We start from the raw sequence: 24,589 nt of genomic DNA on the forward strand, positions 1-24,589 counted from the left end.
TTGATATTTTTAATATACATTTCATTATGAATTTCCGGGGCTGTTACACACTATGCCAGATTTTTTAAATTGGCCGAGTGGGCTCTAGGACTGATTTTTAGTTTATTTAGAACATTTGTAGGTACTATAAGCGCGTTTCAGTTCCTAGAGAAAAATTCAGGAAACTCAGGGACTACTCGTAGGCGCAGTAAAGCGTTTAGCTTTTCGGTGTCAAATCGAGTAAGAACTCCTCACCATATTCCTTATCATAGAATTAAAGTTTAAATAAATAATAATACGGTATTTTGTACAAATTAAATAGATGTGCATAACTAATTACGGATTGCTCATGGAGCCCGAAACAGAAATTGTTCTCTGTTGATTTATTTTACAATCTAAAAGTATGATAGTATCTAATTTATTTATTTTATGGTTTAAATGCATGTATTACTACCTTACCTGACTACTGTTTAATTTGATATTTGAGACATGATTGCATTACCGGATGCATGTTTATTTATTTGTGTGATTATGTTTGATTTGGTAATTGTGACTAAAGGAAAATAGAAGATGGGTGTGATCAAACAAACAGATAGAATAACAGCCTTACTAGATATTTTGGGAGATGGTGGTGAAATGATAAACAGTTATGATTTAGTTTATTGTTAATAGATATGAATTTATGATATGTTCTATGTTGCTGGGTATTCATGAAGTTGTTATCTGTATGGTATTATTGTCTCTATGGGTTATTTTCATAAATTCCACTACGGTAAGTAAACGGTAAATGATTTTGTGATTAATAAACGAATTTATTAAATTTAGTGCTCCATTAGTTATTTTAATTTTATACCAACCTTTACTTATGTGTCGGTGATATAGTGTGATATCCTTATTGGGTTAGTGTAGTTCATCCTTTATTTAACCATCGTGTTCACTGTTCTTTTCTGGTGCAAGTTAACCGAAAGAGAATTTCAGCTGTGAAAGAGGACGGGCAGAGCCACCGTACTTGGAGACCTTCTGCCGGTAAGGTTTCAGTTTTTTGCCTTTTCCGGCAACCGATGCCTCATAACTCATTTTTTTTGCAATTTGTGTGTAAAATTAGCCAAAATAAACCAGGCTGAGGCAAACTATCAATGTGGGGGACGAAGTCGACACCGAAGCACGGCGGTGGCGCCGTGCTAGGACCCTAAAATTGGCTGAAAAAGTTTCAATGCCTATTTTGGCATTTTGGAGTATTTTTAAGATATGTGACGGGTGTTTTAATTTCTACAGGAAAATTCAGGAAACTCGGTACCTAGCGACGCGGTAGAAATTACGGTATTTCGGATACCGATCTAGGGTAAGAATTCATCACCATTTTTTCTATTACGATAAATTTAAGCCTAATAATCAATAATACTGTGTTTTGTGAAAATTAAAAAACCTTAAAAATAATTATAAGTCATTAATAGAGCCAAAATCGGTTAATGCATATTTTACCTGGTTTATTGTTTACTTCCTGTACTGTTTAAAATGCTTACTATTATATTGTGTGCATTACATTACTAGTTTAAATTATTTTCTCAGTTAATTTACCTAACTGCATAGCCCTAATTTATTAATGTGTTTTGCAATAAATGTCTCAATCACATTTCTTGATGTACGTGTCGCCTATTTGCATAACTTACATTTGATATGTAAATATGAAATATTGGTATGTGGCTGGTAATTAGTTAATGGTGTGAATCTATGAATGAAACACTTACTAGGTACCCTGGGAAATAGTAGACGGACCGGGTACATAGAAAACCCTAATGTGAAGTCCTATACCGAAAAGAGTTTTGGAGATATGGTTCACCCTCATACTGGACGGGGTATCGATGCGATGGTGTTTGACATTCATTATAGGACAAAGTGTGGGGATAATCGGTTAATTGACAAATTTGGATATTAGGTTCACGCATATGGAAACATCCATATGGACCCCAAGTAGTACCAGTAAGCAGGTAAAAAATAAAGTTATCGTTCTTATTTATTTGTATTTAAAATTATAATATTATTTGAGTTATTGTCTTTATAGGTCGATTTTAGAAATTCGTAACGGTAAGTGTTGAATAAATGGTTTTGTATTAAATAAATTTATCGGAATTAAGGGTTTTATTAGTTGTTTTATAATTTTTACCAACATTCAATTTTCCGCATTAGTGATTAGTGTGATATTTTTACTGAGTTAATCTAGCTCATCCCCCTATTTAACCATTTCAAATTAAGAAGATCATGATCTAGATCTTGAACAACATGAGGGTTGTAAATAAATGTTACCTCTCAGATCCCATTAGAGTTGTCAACGGAGATTAACTCCATATGATTTTAGTCTTATTTATGTTTATAATATTTTAACTCTTTTCTTAACATTTTCGTAACCCTATTGAGCATATCAAATTAATGTGTAATAAAGGTAAACCACAAATATTATTTGTTTCCGTTATTTTAATATACATTCATTTTTTTAAAGGTTTTAGGTATTTACAGTTGGTATCAGAGTTGCATTCTTCGCATTCATTCTTTACACAAATATTTTATAATAACTAAATGTACCAGTAAATTAGAATTTTTATATTTATAGACACTTAGTGAAGAATATGAATAATTTTAGAGAATTATGAACTCAAAAGTAAATTACTAATAATCTAAATAAAATTTCATGATTTTTTTATTATTGATTTGGCTTTATAGGTTTTCTTACTTATCGTCATCATAAATTTTATTTTATTTTTTTTTTTATTTTTTTCTATTAATTATTCTATTCCATGTCTAATTATTATCCGATATATATTGAATTAATTATTATCAAATTTTTAAATAGTATTATTTGTATTAAATCAAAATATTACTTAATAGTCTAGTAAAAAGTATTTTAGTTGTCACTTCAAAACTAACTATTTAAGATTAAAGTTAATATTTGTAGTCTTATATTAATTTTAATTTTAATTAATTGTCCATATAAGGAGGCCAAAGTGTAGTGAATTAATCTCATAAATAGTTGTTCCGTTACATTGCAAAATTATTTAATTAATATTTATTTTTTTGGACCTTAATTATTCAATATAATTAGGCACAATCTAAATTATTTTTCTCTCACCAATTAAAATAAAGACAAAATTCAAAAATAAGTGTACTATTTAAAATTATTCAAATCGATCATTATGCTATTTTTCCGTTGAAATATAATATATATTCTTAAATTTAGGTCGAATATGCTCTTACTATTGCTATTTAATTAATATTTATTTTTTTGGACCTTAATTATTCAATATAATTAGGCACAATCTAAGTTATTTTTCTCTCACTAATTAAAATAAAGACAAAATTCAAAAACATGTGTACTATTTAAAATTGTTCAATTTTATCATTATACTATTTTTCCGTTGAAATATAACATATATTCTTAAATTTATATCGTATATGCTCTTACTATTAACAAAGTATGTAGCACCACTAGAGATATGTTCATATGGCAAACAATGTGTCCATATACATGTCAAAACACGTGACTTTCTTATTTCTTTCTTCTCCCCGACGTGCATCCTAATCCTTTATTCTTCCGTTCGTATATTAATAATAATATTAAAGTCTGCATCTAATTTAGTTTTTTTATCATTAACTTATAAATAATGTTTCAAGCTTAAACTAAAATTTTTATTTTAGTACTCTAGTCCCCATTTTTGTTTTAATTTTTCATCTTTTTTGATCCAATTTGAAGTTCTAATATTTTAATTACTCTTTCTTTTCATAAAACGTATTATTTTTTTAGTTTTATTTTTCAAAATTTAAGCTTGTTATCTAGTCTGCAAAGTAAAAATCTAAATAAAATATTTAATATTATTGAACCTTAAATAAAAAAATTTAGACTTTTTAACCATGAAATCAATAACAGAAGCTTCAAAGTGGCAATAGTGGTAGGGTCACAATGATTGAATCAAATACTCTATCCAAGGACCACATAGCTCATAGGTCCAACAAGCTGAACCTAACAATTAGATTCATGCAACCTCGTTTGCTATAATTAGTGGCTCAATGAGGCAATTCGCAGATGTTATCTCTACCAATAGTATTAGTTTAATCGATTCATTGATAAAAAAAAAATAAAAAAGAATGATAAAGTATGATTTTGAAAGTTCGATAACAATAATTTTTTACACAGAGTCGATATCATCAAAGATGTCACCTCCTATAATTGACTTCTTGTTAAAAAATGTGGTAAAGTAAAACTAAAAACTCGTTTAAGAAAACAAAGTACGAATAACTTAGATGAATGAAACTTTCACTCTATACACACACACACACACTTAATGAGTGATGTAACAAATTAAATGATTTATAATATTGCTCTCTTTACGTGTAAGGTATCAATATATAACATATATTTATGTTAAATATTCAAATAGTTTATAACGTATATAACATTTTTTTTAATTACTGTAATATGTAATGAAGAATATGGATGCAAAAAAGACAAAAAAAAAGAGAAAATGTGTAAAAAAGTCATGTAAATATATCATATGTTATGAGAAAATTATTTTAATTATGCTATACATATTATTAGTAGTAATTATTTATTTAGATAAACTTTAAAATATCAATTTTTTAGAGATTAATTTAAAAATTTATTTTTAACTTTATCAATATACTGAAAATGTGGTTAATTGAAAATGTAATATATATATTTTTATATTTGTATTTGGTTATAGTAATAAAAAACCAGTCTCATGTAACTTATCTTATTGTTTTTGAAGTTCATGAACTATTTGATATTGTGTTACCAATAACATAATATTTAATATGAAATCTAGTGAATAATATATCAAAGAAATATATTTCTTTTAAAAAATTAAAATAAAAATACATTTTATTTATCTATATAATTCATAATTATGAAATTTAGTAATAAAAAAATAAATAATTATAGTAAGAAAATTATCAGTAATAATCAAATTCATAGATTAAAAAGTTAAAAAAAATTAAAGACTTAATATTTATATCTAAATAATAAAAATAACCATAAATATTGACACAGTCAATTTATCTAAGTTAAAATATAATATAAAATTAAAATCAACATTGTTTTGTACAATTTGGCATGTCCATATTTGCTATCTTGAAAGTCCAATTAATTTATGGTTTGGTTAGAAAAGAAAAATAAAAATTTAATATAAATAATAATAAAATTAATCAAATTAATGGAAATAAAAAATAAAAATATTTAATACAACATAATATAAAAAAATATATTTAGTTTATGGGCCGAGACGTGATGGCCCAAGCCCAAAGCCCGACATAAAGTCGGCTGGTCACGGATATCCATTTATTTCCTAATTGGTGGCAAACTGGTAATTTCCTAAACAACCTCATCCATTATATTCGCCAGTCGCCTTCCTTTCGAAACCCTAGCTCTTCCTTTCACCCTTCCTCTCTCGTATTCTCTCAAATTCCTCTCAAACCATAGTTTCTGTTCCTCTATACTTTCATTAGCTTTCTCAGGAAAATCTCGAGCGAAGCAGAAGCTCCAGTAAAAGAAGCGAACAGGCGGTATGGGCTCCAAATCGAAGAATGAAAACCCTCATTCTGGAGATGGCGCTAGCCCCGGGTTCGTTTCTTTGTATATCTCGTTTGACTTTTGATGGAAATTTAAGGGGGCGGGAAAAGTTGGATCTTTAGGTTTTATAGCTCAACTCGTGTTGTTTGTCGTTTTTGTTGTTACATCTTCCTCCCTCCCTCCCTCCCTCCCTCCCCTCGTTTGGCAAGGTGTATGTTTGTGTGTTCTAATATGTTTTGCTAAAATGGTTTTGCTATCTTCTGTTTATTTTTTTTGCAGTAAGATTTTTATTGGAGGGTTGGCAAAGGATACCTCATATGGTAAGTTCTTATTTACTTTTTTTTTAATCCAATTTTGTGGTACCTTTTTATGTACTTTTCGTCTTATACGTTGAAGGATTGTCATAGGAATATCAAAGTTCAGTTATGAACAGATTTTTAGTCTGTACATTTCCGCGGAGGATCGATTGAGAGTACTTACATTCTATGGCTTATGCTGGTAGCTAATATACATGTTAATGTTAACTTGAGCTTTTTGTTTATTTAAATTTATTGTGTGCAGTTACATTTAATAAGCACTTCGGTAAGTATGGGGAGATAACGGATTCCGTGATTATGAAAGATCGATACACTGGACAGCCCAGAGGTTTTGGATTTATTACATACGCAGATCCATCCGTCGTAGATAAGGTTTTAGAGGATACCCATGTCATCAATGGGAAAGAGGTAATTATTTCTGCGATCTTGAGTTTGACTATCTACATATTTAACGAATAATCTGTCAACGCTGGGAACAGGAATGTGTTAAACTGTGACATCATGTATTTGTTGCTAATTGTAAAGAGCCTAAACTTTTTCAGCATAATTGAGATGGTAGATCAAATTGGAACTTTTCAGGAACTTAGCTTGTTCCTCTATCTTGGTCTCCGCACATGCCTTGTCATGTACTTAGAAGTTGAGAGAGCTTATAAGTTTATTCATTAGGGATAGGAAGCATTATTGTTAGACATGCAGTTGTTTTGTTTTATACTTGATGGTTTTGATCTTTTTTTTTCATAAGAGATTGGTTCTGATCTATGAATTTGATTAAATATTTTTGTTTTTTTATACTTAACTATTATGTATCACTGGAACCTGGAATCTTGGAGCAGGTTGAGATTAAAAGAACTATTCCAAAAGGTGCTAGTCAGTCCAAGGATTTCAAGACGAAGAAGATATTTGTTGGCGGTATACCTTCATCAGTTACTGAAGGTCTGTTGTTAAACAATACTATGCCTTTTTTCAAGAGAACATTAACTCCTGTAAATAGTTCAGAATATATTCTTATTAATTTATGTTTCCTATTGTTCAGAGGAATTCAGGAATTTCTTCTCCAAATATGGGGAAGTTGTGGAACACCAGATAATACGTGACCATGAAACAAACCGTTCGCGAGGTTTTGGTTTTATAATTTTTGACAGTGAAGAAGTTGTGGATGAAATGTTATCAAAGGGAAATATGATTGATATGTCGGGTACCCAGGTGAGCTTATTAAAATGGCGTCCAAGAAGTAATAGTGCCAACAGATTTAGATTTATGTTTGGGTTTGAAGATGGGATATTGCATTTCTTTAAGTTTAGTAGTATGCATGTAATTGACTGCCCATATAGTTGCTTACTAATCAGATGAACTTCTTTAGTGCCTTTTGTATCTAATATTAGGTGGAGGCTGTTACAGGTAGAGCTTCTCAGGAGAGGACTATCATTATAGTTTTCATGGAGCATAACCTAGGTTAACTAAGTTGCTTTGTTGTAGGTGGAGATCAAGAAAGCCGAACCAAAGAAATCCTCCAACCCACCACCTGCTTCTGCATATGGTAGCAACTCTAGGGCTCGTTCTTACAATGATGGCTATGGTGGATTTGGCGGACCCTATGGGGGCTTTGATGGAGGGTTTGGTCCAGGGCCTTATAGGACACCAGGAGGTCTTGGCAATAGGCTTGGCAGTGGTTATGGGTATGGCAGTGGTGGAAGCGAATTCAGTAGTGGTTATGGGGGATTTGGAGGCAGTAGCCTAGGAAGCTACCGAGGTGAATCTTCTATTGGTTATTCCGGTCGATTTGGACCATATAGCAGTGGGTTTGGTGGGGGTTATGGTGGCAGTGGCTTAGGTGGATATGGTCGAGGAGGGGAAGGTTATGGAGGTTATGGAAGTTCAGGCTATGGTGGTGGTTATGATTCTGGTCCAGGTGCTAGTTATGGCGGAGCAGGTGGGCTGTATGGAAGGGGCTATAGTGGCAATAGTCGGTATCATCCATATGCAAGATAGTGTGGAAGCATTTTGATGCAGTTCCATAACATTTCCATAGAAGTTCCAGACAGGTTCCTCTAGATTGTATCATGCACCGTTAGGCACTTCCTCACGAGAACTAGAAGTCTTCTATTATTAGCACGTGGGGAAGCTTTTCAAGATTGGAAGGGCTGTTATATTGTATTTGGTGGACACTAGAATTCTTCAAATTAGTGATTGGCTATCTCCTAGTTTGTTTTTCAATTTAGCTTGTTATGTAGACTATAGTACCTTGGCTGAAGTTTGTTGCTATCTTCTCTAGTTTGATCTAGATAGACATTTTAATGCTTTTAATTTATATTTAGTTTGTCATATGTACATTTTCGGCATGTGGGTCTATTGGTTTAGTTTGATGTAGAGGCAAATGATTTATGATTTAGTGTTACTTTATGAGTGCTTGTTACATAGGCAAATACTTTAGATTTAAAAATTAGAAGTAGGAAGTAATCTAGTTTGTGGAGGGAAAGCTTGGATGCTTATCCTAGTTTTGGTAAGAATTTTTTCACCTTGGCAAAACACTTACATCCCATTTGCATAGGGATAGATCATAAGTTTGCTTTTCTAAGGTTTGATTATCAAATAGTTTTGAAGTGTTGTGCTAGGGGTTAGCTTAGAGCGGTATTGCCCTCTAACCACCCCGATAAGCTTACTCTTGGCCTTTGAATACCTGATTAAGCAGAAGAGTCGTGGTTGTACTTGTTCCTCAAACTGTAACATTATGTCAGTGGTGATTGGATCTTATTGTCAACCATTCTTCAGGGCATATTGTTTTATGTGTTTTTTCTGTTGGATGGCTTCTGCTGTGACAGAAGTTTGCATGAAGCATTTGGGAGCAATTGGGCCCTTTCAAATGGTTGGTTCTTTTTGTAGTCATCTGTGTTGTAAATTTTACTAATAATAATAAAGGTTAAACAAGAATGTCGTTTTCGGGCGCTGTGGAGTTTCTCCTTGTGTTCTTAAGTCGTTTGTACTGTCAAAATTTTCAGCATGGTTAACTCAAATAACATGATATTTGGTTGGAATGAAAGGAAGAAAAAGTCTAGGTGTTGTGTGGAATCGTTGCTTCACTTTCGACCCTTGAATTATAATTTAATTTTTTTAATATTCGTATGTGAGAAAAATTTATTTTGGAAATTTTTGAAGATTATAATGTTATAATGGATTTTCAAAAAATTCAAGTAGAGTGAGGTTAACCCTTCAGCTTTTCAAGTACTATTGGCCTGTTCTTGAGCTTGTGGTTGAGCTAATTTGGGTTCCAATTCTTTGTAGGAGTTTCTGTGTTTCATCATGGAGAAGTAATTTTAGCGATGATTGAACTTTAATTATAAACTCATCGAAACAGAACTATTAATTGAGCAAGGATAGTGATCACAAATTTGACTGTAGGAGAGGAAATGTAATGCAAAATGATTTAAATTGGAAGGTTTCGAGCGTGCGAAGACATTGGTGTGTTTTGTGAATTCGACTTAGTGCGAAGACATTGGTATGTTTTGTGAATTCGACTTCATTTCCAAGAAAAGGAAGAATCATTATTTCTACCCAATGAGTCCAATGGTTCAATTGACAACTTACATTTGATAATGAAACTTCACTCCAAGTGTTAATAGGTTTTTTAGACTAATAACTTTGCTCTCCACAACTACGAACTATTGTCACTAAATTAAGATTCTCTATTTCATACATTTGCAATTATGTTCGTAGACGGTAATTATGCCGTCAAATTCGGCCTACTCAAGCCAAGCAATTATATTTTTCTTGTTCTTTATCTCTTTATTTTACTTATCGTAACTAATAAAAGAAGCATAAATTACTATTTGCCTTCTATTATATAAATTATAAAAGTGTAAATTACTAATATTAAAAAGTAAATTATGCTCCTTTGTCATACAAATTATTTTTATTATTTTTCAAAATTTGCAATTTCTTACCTTTTTTATTATAAGTAAAAGTTCTAATAGAGATGATAAACGACCTATTAATTTCTCCTAAACTCAATTTGGATAGGGTACATAAAAATATATCATTTACAAATTACAAGAAGGTGTAGATAAGAATTTATAAATTCAAAATGGGTGTACAAAGAGTCTAGATTTAATAATTTGTTCATTCTAATTCAGTTTTACCTCATCTCATTATATACATGTATAATTAATAATTGAAGTGGAAACATGCTCACACTTGCTCTTTCGTTGCCCCTTTTCTCAATTTCTCTAGTCACTAGTTTTAAACATAATGAATTTATTTTAAGTTATTATCGGTTCTGTTAATAATGAATTTGTTGTTTGAAAAGTTAATCATAAAATTATTATTTTAATTATCTTTTGAATTATTTGAAAAGAAAGGAATATCAGAGCTTTCGAGCATAAGAAATCAAATTTTTTCGCTATCAATAATAAATGGTTGAATCTTTTTGGGTTTATTGTTATTAGGTATAACTTTAATAGTATTGTTGATTTTACTTCTATTGTAGATATTCTTACTAATCTGTAAATTTTTTATACACGAGTGACATTCATTTGATATTTATTTTTAATATATTTATTTATTTTTATTTTAAAAAATTAAATAAATTTTTTTTATTTACTTTAAATATTAATAAATATAAAATTATATTTTTATTAATAGAGGCAACATGTCCTCCCATGATCATCCCTAATTGCTAAAATTAGTTTGGAAATTGACATTTTGTATTTTAATTACCATTATTATGTAAGTCTTAATTTAGATAATCATTACTCTATTATTTGTTTTTTTCAGTAAATTTAATTAATATTATTCCAACTTAAAAGGAAAATAAATAATATTTATGATTTTTTTAAGTATCTTAAAATTGATTGAGAAAAAAAAAAATAAAAAAAAACAGCATAAAAGATGAAAGAAAAATAATAGAGTTCAAAACTACGACGTTTCGTCGGTCAACCGTAACACGGCAACGAACCAAACTGGCAAACTAGTTCTCTATAAACGATCCGCAGAGAGAACAAAAGCAACCTCAGATTTATCGCCCTCTCTCTTTCTTCTCCGCTCTACTGACTGGTCTGGTTAACCTGGAAAACCAACTCAGTGAGTCAACTCGCACGAACTCCAATCATGGGTGCAGGAAACGGCGATATAAGATATGAGATTTCCCAAAACGCTTATATAAAACTAGTCCTCCACGCACTCAATCATAAGACCAAGGCCGTTAATGGCGTCCTTCTCGGCCGTCTCAACCCTCAAAACGACGCCGTCCTCGAGATCGTCGATTCTGTCCCTCTCTTCCACTCCAACCTCGCTCTCCTCCCTCCTCTCGAGATCTCTCTCATCATGGTCCAGTCTCTCTCTCTCTCTCTCTCTCTCTCTCTCTCACTGTATATGTGCATTTACATATGTTAATTCAATGTTTTTATGGTGTTCGGTTGCTTGATTCGATTAGGTGGAGGAGCATTATGCTTCTCAGGGTCTAGGGATTGTGGGTTACTTTCATGCTAATGAGAGATTTGATGATGTTGAACTCGGCAACGTGGCGAAGAATATCGGCGATCATATTTATCGCTACTTCCCCCAAGCTCCCATTCTCTTGGTTTGTATTGTATTACTTGTTTATTTCAGGTTCCAGGTTCTGTTTGATGATATATATGTGTGTATATATATTGTATTTTATGCCATCTTTGCTTGTTTTTACTGTATTAAAGAAAAACCTAAGCAAACTTCCTTCTTCCATGTGTAGTTAGATCATAAAAAGCTTGAAGCTTTACCCAAGGGGAAAGACCGGAGCCCCGTAATGCAGGTTGGTATTTATTGAAGTTTTTTTACATTTTTCTGTTAATTGCTGAGAAGTTAAGTAATCTTTTGTTTCAATCTTGAATTAATAAACTTCTTAGTACAATTCCATCTGTTGAAAGCTGCTATAAAGGTATATGTAAATCACGAGTAATTCCCCAAATTTATGCTGAAATTTGTTTTGTAGTTTGCATTAGGTTATGGGACTAAGTCGAGTAGATGGTTGGTCTGTAGGGATATGATTATGGACTCAATACCTGTAAGTTAAAACTTTTTAAGTTAACTCAATCGTGTTCAACCCTGAGATCATACCTCTGGTTCCTACTTTCCTTTTCTGGAATTATATGAAAAAATGTAAATTGGTGATTTACATGTAAGGATATAGTCCTTACATCTTCATCCACTAATTCCTCCTCCTTGCCGTCAACCATCTCCCTTCCTCTTGTACCTCCTCCATTATCATCATTGTTATTTTTGCAAGTTCTAGGAAGTATCTGTCCCCACAATGGAAACAATGATTTCAGGAATGTTTAGGTTTTATGGGTTGAGGCTGGGTGTTTTCATAATTTTTGTTTTAATTCAATGGCAATGCGGCTTTAGTAGTCGTGGGATGGTTTATACTTGGAGTTGTGGTAAGAATATGCGGGTTTGTTGGTAGTAGTAGGGTTAAGATTGGCTGTTGGTTTAGGTGTTTGAGCAGAAAACTTCTGATGTGGCATATAGCATTGCAGCATGATCTCAATTTCTTGTTCTTGGAAGACAACTTATTCAAAAGACTTGGTTCAAGCCGCTTATGAAGGTTAAGGTGAAATATTGTATGAAAAGGTTGGGATTCATTTAGGTCATGATAGATTTAAAATCTCAAATTTTATCACTGAGGACATAACCTATCCAAGATGATTTGGGATAGAAAAATCTCAAATTACCAAGGGATCACCAAATTGTCTACATTCATCTAAAAGATGCTCCCATGATATCAGTTCCCTCTAGGTTTGCAACCCTTGAAATCAAGTATTGGCCTTATCTTCTTAGAACAGTGTTGTTAACTCCACCGTTTAATCATTATGAGTGGAATACACTGGGAAATATTTTCGACTGACGCACCCATCCTCCACCAAAGGGGCATATTTTAGTATTAGGGGCATTAGCACCCATGAGATTCCTTCCTGACCCGGAGTGTTACTACCTCCTCCTTATCTCTGGATCTAGGTGCAGGCAATATGCCCTTTCAGGAAGGAATAACAATAGGTGAAGAAATTACATTCAGCATTGGCCCATGGCCACATTATGCTCTGCTATCTCTCCGCCAGAGCTTTGGAACGCTGTATGATACTGGACTGATGCTATTCGTTAAATTCAGTCCGCAGCTTGGTCATTGTAGTGCTCATGACTTCTTATATTTCTGTCATAAACTCTTTACATAATTGGTCCATGCCTTCTGTAGAACCTTCAAGCTGCTGTATCTGTTGATGATCATTAATGGACGCTTCCATTTGCTTTTTAGTCATCACAACCATGGAAGCAAGATTTTCTTCTGAATCGGATGGGTCTGTAACGAGTTGTTAGGGACCTTGGACATTAAGTGAGAAGAGGTGAGAGGCAAATGCGAGGATAGATAGAGTCCAGAATGGAAGAAAAGAAGAAGAAGAAGAAGAAGAAGAGAGAATTGAGAGAGAAATTAAGGTAGTCGATAGACTATTCTTTCAATAATTGCATTAAAATATTCTTGATTGCCCATACATTCCTCACTGTGTAACTAATATCACTATTCATGCTTAAAGAAATGCTGACTATGCTGCAATGTAACTGATAACTAACAAACTCATCGGGATAACCGGTAGAATAGCAAATAGAGAATCTTCAGTTATTAGCAGTAAACTAATAAAACCAAGCATCTGCATTGTGACCTCTGGCTGCTGCTTTTACCCTTCCTGGTCCTGGCATGAGGCACAACAGCAGACCTCTCCGTCTGGTGGGCAACAATAAGGAAACTAATGTTGCATAAGTTTATGCAACAATCTTTCTTATCGGCAATTGCTTTACCATTGTTGATCAAAGCTGTTCCTAGTATATCATTGTTTTCTGTACCATATTAGATTCGTGTACCCTGGGAGTTGGGGAAACATCACCTTCAGTAGCTACACAGACTTCTAATTTCAAACTTGATTAGGTTTAAGTACTTTTGGAAGTAAATTTTCGATGCCACATCCCCTTTTTCATTGTAGCTGTTTCCCTTTTTATTTTTATTTTTTTTAAATGGCTAATATAAGATGGATGGTCTTGTTATCTTGAAGCCAGTTGCGAGTTGGCTGTCAAATGCATATCAGCTTTCTGACAATTTTTCTTGCATTATGCCATGTCATGTCTTTTCGTGGATTAGCTTTACACTAGGGATGCTTCCAAGAACTGGCGACTAGTTGGACCTGGTGGAGGCAGCCAATTAACGATCAAGGAGCCATCAGCTAGTGTTGTTTTGTTGGATTATATTTCAACTGAGAAGTGGCAGAATTTAGTAGATTTCGATGATCACCTTGACGACGTTACCAAGTAAGTATCGTACATCAACAGCATCTTCTTCTCCTGGACCCAAAACCATGCTTGCAGAAATACTCGGAGATGCAGAAGCAGTAATTTTTATGGGTATGGAAATACATTAAGTAACTGAATAAATGTTATGTAATTTCAGGGACTGGCTGAACCCGGGACTCTTCAATTAAGAAGGATTGACCAGGGATGGCTGTCACAGCACTTCTGCATCTGTTTATCAGTGCAGGTGGCTGATATTCTTCTTCCAAAATGTTACTTATTTCCAGGAGAATGGCAAGAAAGGACAAACAGAGGGCTTCTCTTCTTTGGTTATGAAATTTTTGTAGTAATATATTTAAACTATATATGTATTTCATCTTTAAACTCAAGTGTTTTTTATCTGCAGAACACTTTAGTTAATGTGTATTGTTCTTGAAGTCGTGAAAAGCCATTTGGTTTTGATACTTCCTGTTCTAATATTCTCCTTTCTTGATATCTCTAATTCTTCATTGCTTCCATAAGAACTTATACTGAAAAGTAGTTCTGAATCTCTGAATTGAGTGAGAAAAAATCTCAATTATTGTAAATAAATTAATAATATTGTGGAAAAAATAATTTATCCATCACAATGCATCTATAGTTTCCTGTATAAAAGTATGAAGGGCGGGTTTTTAAAGCCACAAAAGAACTGTCGGATTGTAAAAAGCCAAACTTTTGACAAATGCTTTCTTCTACCTCCCACTTCCCCCACTCACTGTCACAGTCACCCACTTCCCATATCTCCATTCCTGATCTTCTCCACAACTTCAACACCCCATTTGAGCTCAAACAAGTTCATGCCCACATCGCCAAAACCAATACTTCTCTCTCAATCCTCCCTCTAACTCGCGTTGGCTTAGTTTGCGCTCTCTCCCCCAGTCTCCCTTACGCCCACAAGATCTTTCAACACATTGGCAAACCCATCACTGTCCTGTGGAATTCTTGCTTGAAAGCCTTAGCCGAAAGCGATTCTCCTGCTTGTGCCATCTTATTGTTCTCGCGGCTGCGCGAATTTGATGTTTTGCCGGATACTTTCACCTGTTCCTTCATGCTGAAAGCGTGTCTCGCCGAGTTGAATGTTTCATGCGGTAGGATTATTCATGGGTATGTCGAGAAACTTGGGTTCAAATGGAATTTGTTTCTGCAAAACATGATCTTGAATCTGTATGCAGAGTGTGGGGAGATGGGTGATGCGCTTTTGTTGTTCGATAAAATGGCGCAACGAGATGTTGTAACTTGGAATACAGTGATGACCCAGTTGGTGAAGAGGGGAGATATTGATCAGGCGTACAGTTTGTTCTTGGAGATGCCGGAGAGAAATGTTAGGTCGTGGACAGCAATGATTTCTGGCTTTGTTCAGTGCAGGAGGCCAGAGGAGGCTGTACGTCTATTCTGCGAGATGGAGGAGGCGGGTTTGAGGGCAAATGAGGTGACTGTAGTGGGTGTTCTCGCAGCTTGTGCGGATCTAGGTTCAATGAATTTGGGAAGGCAGGTTCACGAGTACTCGAAACAAAGTGGGTTTATGAGTAGTGCTCATGTTTGTAATACTTTGATTGATATGTACGTGAAATGTGGGTGCTTGGAGGATGCTAGGAGGGTTTTTGATGAGATGGAGGAAAGAACAGTTGTGTCATGGTCAGCCATGATTGCAGGGCTTGCAATTCATGGACAAGCTGAAAACGCTCTGGAATTCTTCTATAGGATGATTGGGGTAGGTATAGAGCCTAATGGGATAACCTTCATTGGCATATTAAATGCTTGTAGCCATATGTGTTTGATTGATGAAGGACAAAACTATTTCGCTAGTATGACTAGAGATTATGGGATAATTCCTCAAATTGAGCACTATGGTTGTATGGTTGATCTTTTCAGCAGAGCAGGACTTCTTCAGGAGGCTCGGGAGTTTATTGAGAACATTCCAATAGAGGTAAATGGGGTTGTGTGGGGAACTCTCCTTGGTGGCTGCAAAGTTCACAAGAACATTGAATTGGCCGAAGAAGCTACCAAACACTTAGCTGAATTAGATCCTCTAAATGATGGATACTACGTGGTTTTGTCGAATATCTATGCGGAAGCAGAAAGATGGGAAGATGCAGCGAGGGTGAGGAGATTGATGAGAAATCGAGGGATTAAGAAAACACCCGGTTGCAGCTCTATCGAGGTTGATGGAATTATTCATACTTTTGTTGCTGGGGATGACAGCCATCCTCAAAGTCCGAAGATGTTTCAACTGTGGGAAAAACTGCTGGGAGAAATGAAGCAGCGGGGATATGCACCTAACCTATCAGTTGTTCTTCTGGACACAGATGAGGAAAGCAAGGAGAAATTTCTGTACCGTCATAGCGAGAAACTAGCACTTTGTTTTGGACTTCTAAACATTTCACCTAAAACACCAATCAGAATAATGAAGAACCTTCGAGTCTGTGAGGATTGTCATGTTGCTTTCAAATGTATCTCAGCAATTGCGAACCGAGAGATAATTGTTCGCGATAGGAACAGGTTCCATTGTTTTAAAGACGGATTATGTTCTTGCCAGGACTACTGGTGAATATACATTTTATGCGTTAATACATATAGTTTATGTATGTTCTTTTTGCCTCAGGATGAAATTGTTGTTTGTTATTTGTAACACCCACAAAAAAAAAAATAGAAAAAATAAAAAATTTGTGTGTAATTAAATAATTAATAAATATAATTTTTTATTAATTTATTATATTTAATTTAGGATAAAAATGAAGTAAAAATTGAATGAAGATGAAATTGGAAACAATTTTGAAAAAAATGGGTAAAAATTTAGATTTTGGGGGTATTTTTGAAAGAAAAATCGGAAATCAATGGTTAAAGTGCAATTTGGAGAAGTTCTACTGCGTGAGACGTTTGGTCAGCAGTCTCGACGAATCAGGACGCGCTACGTGGCAACGGACGCTGACGTGGTGCCACGTGGGTAATCTGCGTGCCTGTGATCGAACGACCCAGGTCCGTTCCTGCGTGCACGGACGGCCTGGATGCGCTTTCTCTCAAACGCGATCGAATGACTAGATTCAAACGTAATTGGACGGTCCAGATTGGATCTCGATGAACAGTTCAGATTTACTCCCTATTTAATCGCGATCGGATAGTTCAGATCAAATGCAATGGATGGTATAGATCAAAAGCGTACGGATATAAATAACTCCCATTCGAACTCTAGCCACCATACCCCATCGCCGGAGAAGATGACCTAGCCGCCGGGAAGCAGACCGTCGCCACCCGCCGCAGCAACAGAACCCTTTCCGACCGCCAAAAAAGGTAAAAACTTCTCATTTTGTACAAAATTTAATTTTAAGCTCACTTATGATCAAATCGGAGCAAAAAGACCGGCCAATTGGCCGAAAAACGCCGATGAAGCTCGGCACCGCAGCTGCGGGGTATTTAACAAAATCCCTTCAATGAGACCCTTCCCGATTCCTGTTCTGTGTAGTCTTTCCACCGTTGCGATCATTGTGTCTTTTTCTACAGGTTGATCGAAGAAAACACCCAACTGCAACGTGAGTCGGAGGAGCCGTTGCATCGGAGAGACTCGTCGCCGGTGAGTTTTGGTTTTTTGTATTTTTTCGGCCAACTGATATCCTTTAACGTATTTTCTCGCAGGAATTGATGCAAAATCGGCTGAATTAGGCCGCAAATGGTCGAAAATAGCTGACTTGAGGCAGACCGCCGCTGGCGCGCGGTGGAGACGCAGTGCTGGGATTCCGAAATTGGCCAAATGGGCCCTGAAACTGATTTTGGGTTTGTTTGGAACATTTATAAGTACTATTAGCGCATTTCGATTCTCGAAGAAAAATTTAGGGAACCCATGGATCGTCCGTAGGTGCAGTAAACAATTTACTTTTTCGGTCGTCAAATCGGATAAGGATCCCTCACCATATTCTCTATTATAGAATTGAAGTATAAATAAATAATAATATGATATTTGTACAAATTAAATAAATGTGCATAATTAATTATGGATTGCTAATGGAGCCCGAACAAAAAATTGTTCTCTGTTAATTTCTGTTGATTTATTTTACAGTTTAAAAGTATGATGATATTTGATTTATCAATTTTATGATATGAATGCATGAATTGTTGACTTACGTGACTATTGTTTGATTGGAAAATTGAGATATGATTGCATTCCTTGATGAATGTTTGTTTACTTATGTGATCATGGTTGATTTGGAAAATGGAGACTAAAGAAAAACGGAAAAGTTGTGTGATTAAATAAACAGATGGAATGACAGCTTAACTGGATATCCTGAGAGATGGTGGACGGACTGGGTACATAGGGAACCCTACCGTGAACGTTGTCTCATACTGGATGGGGTATGGAGACTTGATAATTTGGCGTTCATATTGGATGAGGTATGGGTACGGCCCGCTTCACCTTCATACCGCACGTGGTATTAAGGTTTAATAATTTGGCGCTCATACCTGACGGGGTATGAGGACGGCTCGTAATTAAGATTGTTAAAGGAAAGGGGTCACATGCAGCGGAGACATCTCTATGAACCCCCATGGATACTAGTAGACTGGTAAAAAGGTGACAGTTATTGTTTAGTTATTTAACGGTGTGTATAGATTTATGATATGTGTAATGTTGCTGATCCTACATGAAATTATAATCCGTATGATATTATTGTCTGCATAGATTGGTTTCATAAATCTCATTGCGGTAAGTGAACGATAAATAATTTTATGATTGATAAATGAATTTACTAAATTTAGTGCTATATTAGTTGTTTTTGTTTTATACCTATCTTTATTTCTGTGTCGGTGATATAGTGTGATATTTTTATTAGAATAGTATAACTCATTTCTTAGTTAATTATTTCATATCAAGAGAACCAGGTTTCAGACCCGATCCGCAATAAGATTGCGAGCAGATGCTATATATTTTATCTTCTCCGTTTATTTCTTGTGTTTTTTTTAAAAGAGTGAATTTTGTAATGTTGTTTAGTACTTTTAAGTTATTGTGTAAGGAATGTAAATTTTAACCCTTTTATTTCGTTTCCGCACTTAAAGTTATTATTTATTTCCTTTGAATTTTCAGAATCGTTACATTATCTTTTATCATTTTCCTTTTTCTTGTTGTCTAGTCTTCTTGAGCATTTATGTAAAAATACAGGATATACAAATTCAAACAAATAGTTTTACTACCAAACAATCAATTTGAAATACATGTATCTGAAAATTCCTGGTCACCTTGAAACAAACTGACGTTATCCATTTTGACATTGATTAGATAATTTCATAAGAAACCTGTCCTACAAATTACAACCGTACATCTTCATAGGCGAAGCTATTAGATTATGCTGTTGTGTAATCGTAATCAGTCTTCTCCATTATTTTATTGACAGGTACAATGCTTCGATAATGAAATCTGAAATCCCTGCGCAGAATATGCTACATCTTACAGAAAACCAATGTCTTTAGCATCTTGATGAAGCAGATCATTTATCATTTGCCACATGTAGACCCAGGTGCAGTAGGACATGCTGCCAAGTCACAGTGGTCAGTGTAGGACATACCCCACCACTCTGGGAAACTGGTATTTTGGAGGGCAAAGAAGATGAGGATTCCCAAGAAGGCAACACCAGCATCAAGAGCAGCAGATAAAATATAGTTGTGCCTAGCCCACCATCCCTTGTACCTTCTGAAGATATAATAGTTGAAGAGTATTCCCACAATTCCCCAAGACCAATAGTGCACTGCTCTAGCTGGTGGCATGCTAATTGTAGCTCCTAAGAGCATGGGCATATGGATGGATTTGATCCATTTTTTCTCAGGATATTTGCGTGACAGCCACCAAAAGGGAACAGGAGCAAGAAGGCCAATAAGGAAGAACCAGTTCATTTCCGGGTAGATGCCTTGCTTTGTGAACATTTTGGCAGGACCAATGACACCCCAGATGACTGAGGCACTGTAGAAAACCGCATCGTTGGGGCATGTCCATGGACTGTCTGGGGGTAACAAAGATGTATCGCATATGTTCTCTACAGTTGAAAGAAGCCACCATGCGGTGCAAAAGTGGATGGTGGTTCCAACAAGGGTTCCAACTAACTGAATGCAACATGAATTCATATGGTCATGAATTTACTCACTGTAGAAAAGCGTCAAAAGTTAGTCATGAAACTTACCTGGACAATGAACATGGATCTTGGAGGGATCTTCATGTAGTGTCCCAATTTGAAGTCCTGAATAAAATTAAGTGCCTGTGACATACTGATATAGCCATAGGTCTTGAAAGTCACGTTGGCGAGAGGCTTCCCTGGGTACATATACCCAATGATCAACTCTGTGATCACATTTAACCCTGGTTGCTGCATATTAGATCCTCATTATGTTTAGTCATCTGTGGAAATAATTTAAAAAATAGAGAGATCTTTCTGTTATTCTTCGCTATGTATCATACCATGTTTGTTGTGGCTTGAATTATCCCTATAGGCAGGGTGAAGAAAAAAGCAATGGCACAAGATAGTAGAACTCCCCACCATGGAAGCTGCAACTGCTTGCCAAAACCTTCACAAGCAAAGATAGCAAGGCCTACGGACAAGATTAAAACTGAATGAAACCACCACATGGGAACGGTTGGATAGTTCTTCTTCATCAGTCTTGTGTGCACATCGTTGAATTTGTTCTTTGCTGTGGTTGATGTTTTTTTCCATGTACTCCAAATCATTCTATACATTGATTATTTTTAGAAAGGAGAGCAAAACTTCCGTCAGAACTGAAAAGGGCACAAAAATTAGAATCTGAAGTAAAAGTCTGTAAATGAATAACTTACTTTCCATCAAAAAGTGCAACATGGGAAATAGTTGATGTCAGAGTGGCGAAACTCAATCCATAAACGAAGGCAAATATAATACTGAGGTAGAGTTTGCTATAATTTTCATAGCCGACTAGATCAAGATCAAAACTGGTTTCATTGAGAACTCGGGTTATATTATATCTGTGACCATCAATGTCATATGTTTTTGATGAATAGATGGGAAATCGCTTGGCTTCGTACATGTTGTTCCAATAAGCAATGGGGACGAGAATGTAGACGAAGACGAAAAACCCAATCATTACATTGGCAATTACAAAGAAAGGCGTAGCAAGAGGGCTACCGAGGTAGCCGGCAATTGAAGCCCAGTCCAGACCAAACGAGAAAAGACCTAGACCATTGACTCCGGAACCAATTTGTTGCATTGTGATGTTCTTCTTCCATATCCAGCAAATAACAGAAAGTGCCGATATGGCTTGAAAGAAGTAAGCTGGAATCACGTAATAAGCAAAACTTGCTATGAACACAATAAGAAAGAATTGCAGTCTGGTTTGTCCTCCCTTAGGTCTCTCCTCTTTCTCATGCAATGCCCTGCAACAAGTTTTCTACACATTGCTCAAGCTTTTGCCACTACACATTTTTAATCTACAAAAAATTGTCATAAAACAAATTGAAAGTACCTGAACAGAGAAACCTGCACCAAGTTTGCTGGCCACCACATATAAGGTGAGTCAACAAGGTATGTCCTGAATACACCCGCCCATCCATAACCTAGCAGCTGAATTTCAACGAGAAAACCGATCAAATCAAGCACAGTCCATTTGAAAATATCTTCTCAGTATTATTTGAGTAGTTTGTGCAAATACCTGAGTAGTTTGTGCAAGCAACAAAGCTGCAATTGCATTCAGTCCGCGATGATAGAAGACCCTGACGATTGAGATAATATGGACGGCATATACACCGAGCGAACCACAACTAGCAAATATGGTGATGAGTACATGTTCTTTTAAAGTGAAGGGTCCAGGATTCAGAGAAAATGTCTTCTTCGTAAAAGGACAACGAAATTTCTTCGTCGGAAGTGTTGCCGCCATGAATTTTCCGATTGGAAGACCAACAATTTGAATGGTAACTGAAGAAATTCCAAGCGGATTGGTTCGATAATTTAAAAATCTGTTTGCAAAAGCAAGAATCACGCACGACACCAGGCCGATGACCCATGTTCTAAACGTCAATGCCGATTCCGTCGGATCGTCGGCGATCGAAACGGTCAGTCTTACCTCCTCTATTGGATTATCATCCACTTCATCCTCTACATGATCATCACCACAACATAAATATATATATGTTTATCTGAAATTTCTGATAAAAACGGTGATTGTCTAATGTAAAATTTAAATTTACAGAATACGAATGATAATCTAATAAAAATTCACACTCGTAAATTTTTATTTTTACTATTTTTAATATATAATCAGAGATAATTTTCAATTAGCGTTCCTATTGCAAAACATATATGTGATATATATATACACATATATATATATATATAGAGAGAGAGATATATATATATATATATAAATACATACACATACATTTCACGCACAAATACATGAATATGTGCAATAAGTTTTCAAAAATCCAAACTCACGTTGATCATCAATTGGAATATTGACCTCATACTGACAGAGATTTCCACTAAATCACCATAGTAGGTGAAATTAGCGTTCCTGTTGCACTGTGATATATATATATATATAGAGAGAGAGAGAGATATATATATATATACATATACATATATAGACATACATAAACATACATTTCAGACACAAATAGACGAACATTTGCAGTAAGTTTTCAAAAAATCCAAACTACGTTGATCATCAAACATGAGAGGTCATCTCCATTCAACAACTGTTAATTGCACGATGAACAAAGATAGATATACGTATACATCTACATATTTCGAGATGATACATAAACTAATACATGTCTGTATCTGAACGTGAAAGATTTGTACCAGGGTCTTTCTGGTTTGCAGGGGGATTGTACTGAGGGATTTCCTGGTCCAAGGAGGTTGCCATTTCCTCCCTCTGTAAAATTTGCCAAAGAAAAACAATGCCCGCAGCAAAGAGAAATACTATCACTACTGAATTTATAGTAATCCTCTCCGCACCATTTCTCAAAATATATTTTACAGTCTGTACACAGGTAACTTCCGTCTAATATTTTTCTACCAAAAAATACTCAAAAACAGAATCCCGATTTTATTTCATACCTAAAAAAAGCAAATTTTAAGCGATAAGAAGTTTGGTCAAATCTAATTCAAACAATAGCAAGTAAATAAAACTGAATATTCATGACTAATGAAATGGACCAGGAAGTTTAATTACTTGTTATTATACAGTTATAATGGAGTGAATATGGACAATATAGTGCAGTAAATTCAACATTCATGTGTCCGCCATGAATTTCGGTTTAGAAAGGGAAAACAAAAGGAAAGACGATATATGCCTAATTTGATAGATACATATAAATATCCTATATATGGACTCATATTCTAAGAATCTCATATAATTAAAATTATCATACTCATAAAAATTTATATGGTGAGATTCATTTCAAGTTTGAAATAGCAAAACTATTTTTCTAGTCTTCGTTGCAGGGATCAGAATACTCACATTTACTTCTGCCTGTATATAGTATACGTACTGACTGTCCATATATATATATATATATATATAAAGGAAAGCCGAACTCCAATGGTTGTAAAGACTCGTTACAATGATATTAGAGAAATTAACAATAACTGACAGTCTATGTTCTTCATACAGAATCATCTTATATGAACTTGGATATAGAGTCTGTAGAACAAAATTTAAGGTGACATGTTTATTCATTTTTGTTCGTTTCCCGTATTAGCTATTTGTTGGCTGAAATAGTTTTATCCCGTTCTTCTTGAATTATTAATAACATCATATATTATTATTTAATTATTTTAATTAGTAAATTACCATTAATAATTTGATTATCGTTGAAAATTGATATAAAAATTATAATTTATTTTATTTATTAATTTAAATTCAAATAAAATTTTATTTTAATTGAATTTAGACTATATTTAAATTTTAAAATATTATGTAATAATAAAAATTTATCTTTTAAGATATTTAATTTATATTTATCTCTTAAATAGTTGTACATTATTTTTTTAAAAAATTAATTTTGATGTAAACTTAGTTAATGATACTTTAAATTTTTAATTTTTGAGTTAGTGAATAGTTTTTTTTAATTATATTTAATTTATGTTTATTTTTTAAATATTATGTAATTAATGAGAGATTATTTTTTAAAATATTTGATTTATATTTATTTCTTGAATAATGATATATTATTTTTAATAAATTTAATTTTAATATAAACATATTAAAAGTATTTTAAGTTATTAATTTTTAAATAAGTAAAATTAATAAAAATTTAAATTTTATATACTTATAAATCCCAACAATTATTTACTATATATGCAATAATATTTTTTTTAGCATACATAACATTATCACAAAGATATGTATGAAATAATCCTTTTCAATTAAA

At 34.2% G+C, this 24,589-nt stretch overlaps 4 protein-coding genes across 4 annotated transcripts; 3 read left to right on the top strand and 1 right to left on the bottom strand.

Annotated features, from left to right (window-relative positions):
• Nucleotides 1-5,391: 5,391 nt before the first annotated feature.
• LOC110820663 (RNA-binding (RRM/RBD/RNP motifs) family protein) lies at nucleotides 5,392-8,196 on the top strand. The gene is made up of 6 exons (XM_022050219.2): nucleotides 5,392-5,608; nucleotides 5,837-5,877; nucleotides 6,119-6,282; nucleotides 6,708-6,807; nucleotides 6,908-7,077; nucleotides 7,351-8,196. Exons 1-6 carry the CDS (start codon nucleotides 5,553-5,555, stop codon nucleotides 7,861-7,863), a joined length of 1,044 nt encoding a protein of 347 aa, XP_021905911.1. The 5' UTR covers nucleotides 5,392-5,552; the 3' UTR covers nucleotides 7,864-8,196.
• Nucleotides 8,197-10,856: 2,660 nt separating this feature from the next.
• On the top strand, nucleotides 10,857-14,636 carry EMB2731 (ER membrane protein complex subunit 8/9 homolog). The gene is made up of 5 exons (XM_088218755.1): nucleotides 10,857-11,193; nucleotides 11,300-11,446; nucleotides 11,594-11,653; nucleotides 14,027-14,193; nucleotides 14,333-14,636. The coding sequence occupies exons 1-5, from the start codon at nucleotides 10,975-10,977 to the stop codon at nucleotides 14,361-14,363; spliced, it is 624 nt and encodes a 207-aa protein (XP_088074881.1). The 5' UTR covers nucleotides 10,857-10,974; the 3' UTR covers nucleotides 14,364-14,636.
• A 537-nt stretch (nucleotides 14,637-15,173) lies between these two features.
• On the top strand, nucleotides 15,174-16,796 carry LOC110820788 (pentatricopeptide repeat-containing protein At2g29760, chloroplastic-like). The gene is made up of 2 exons (XM_022050375.2): nucleotides 15,174-15,315; nucleotides 15,384-16,796. The coding sequence occupies exons 1-2, from the start codon at nucleotides 15,288-15,290 to the stop codon at nucleotides 16,757-16,759; spliced, it is 1,404 nt and encodes a 467-aa protein (XP_021906067.2). The 5' UTR covers nucleotides 15,174-15,287; the 3' UTR covers nucleotides 16,760-16,796.
• Nucleotides 16,797-19,380: 2,584 nt separating this feature from the next.
• OPT1 (oligopeptide transporter 1) lies at nucleotides 19,381-23,151 on the bottom strand. Its single transcript, XM_022050200.2, has 7 exons — nucleotides 23,016-23,151; nucleotides 21,865-22,307; nucleotides 21,679-21,776; nucleotides 21,017-21,589; nucleotides 20,645-20,912; nucleotides 20,370-20,552; nucleotides 19,381-20,292 (listed from the first exon to the last, which is right to left on the bottom strand). Exons 1-7 carry the CDS (start codon nucleotides 23,077-23,079, stop codon nucleotides 19,690-19,692), a joined length of 2,232 nt encoding a protein of 743 aa, XP_021905892.1. The 5' UTR covers nucleotides 23,080-23,151; the 3' UTR covers nucleotides 19,381-19,689.
• Between the last annotated feature and the right edge of the window lie 1,438 nt (nucleotides 23,152-24,589).

The sequence above is a fragment of the Carica papaya genome, chromosome 4 (assembly GCF_054855325.1).
Source record: "Carica papaya isolate Zhongbai chromosome 4, ASM5485532v1, whole genome shotgun sequence".
Taxonomy (NCBI): Eukaryota; Viridiplantae; Streptophyta; class Magnoliopsida; order Brassicales; family Caricaceae; genus Carica; species Carica papaya.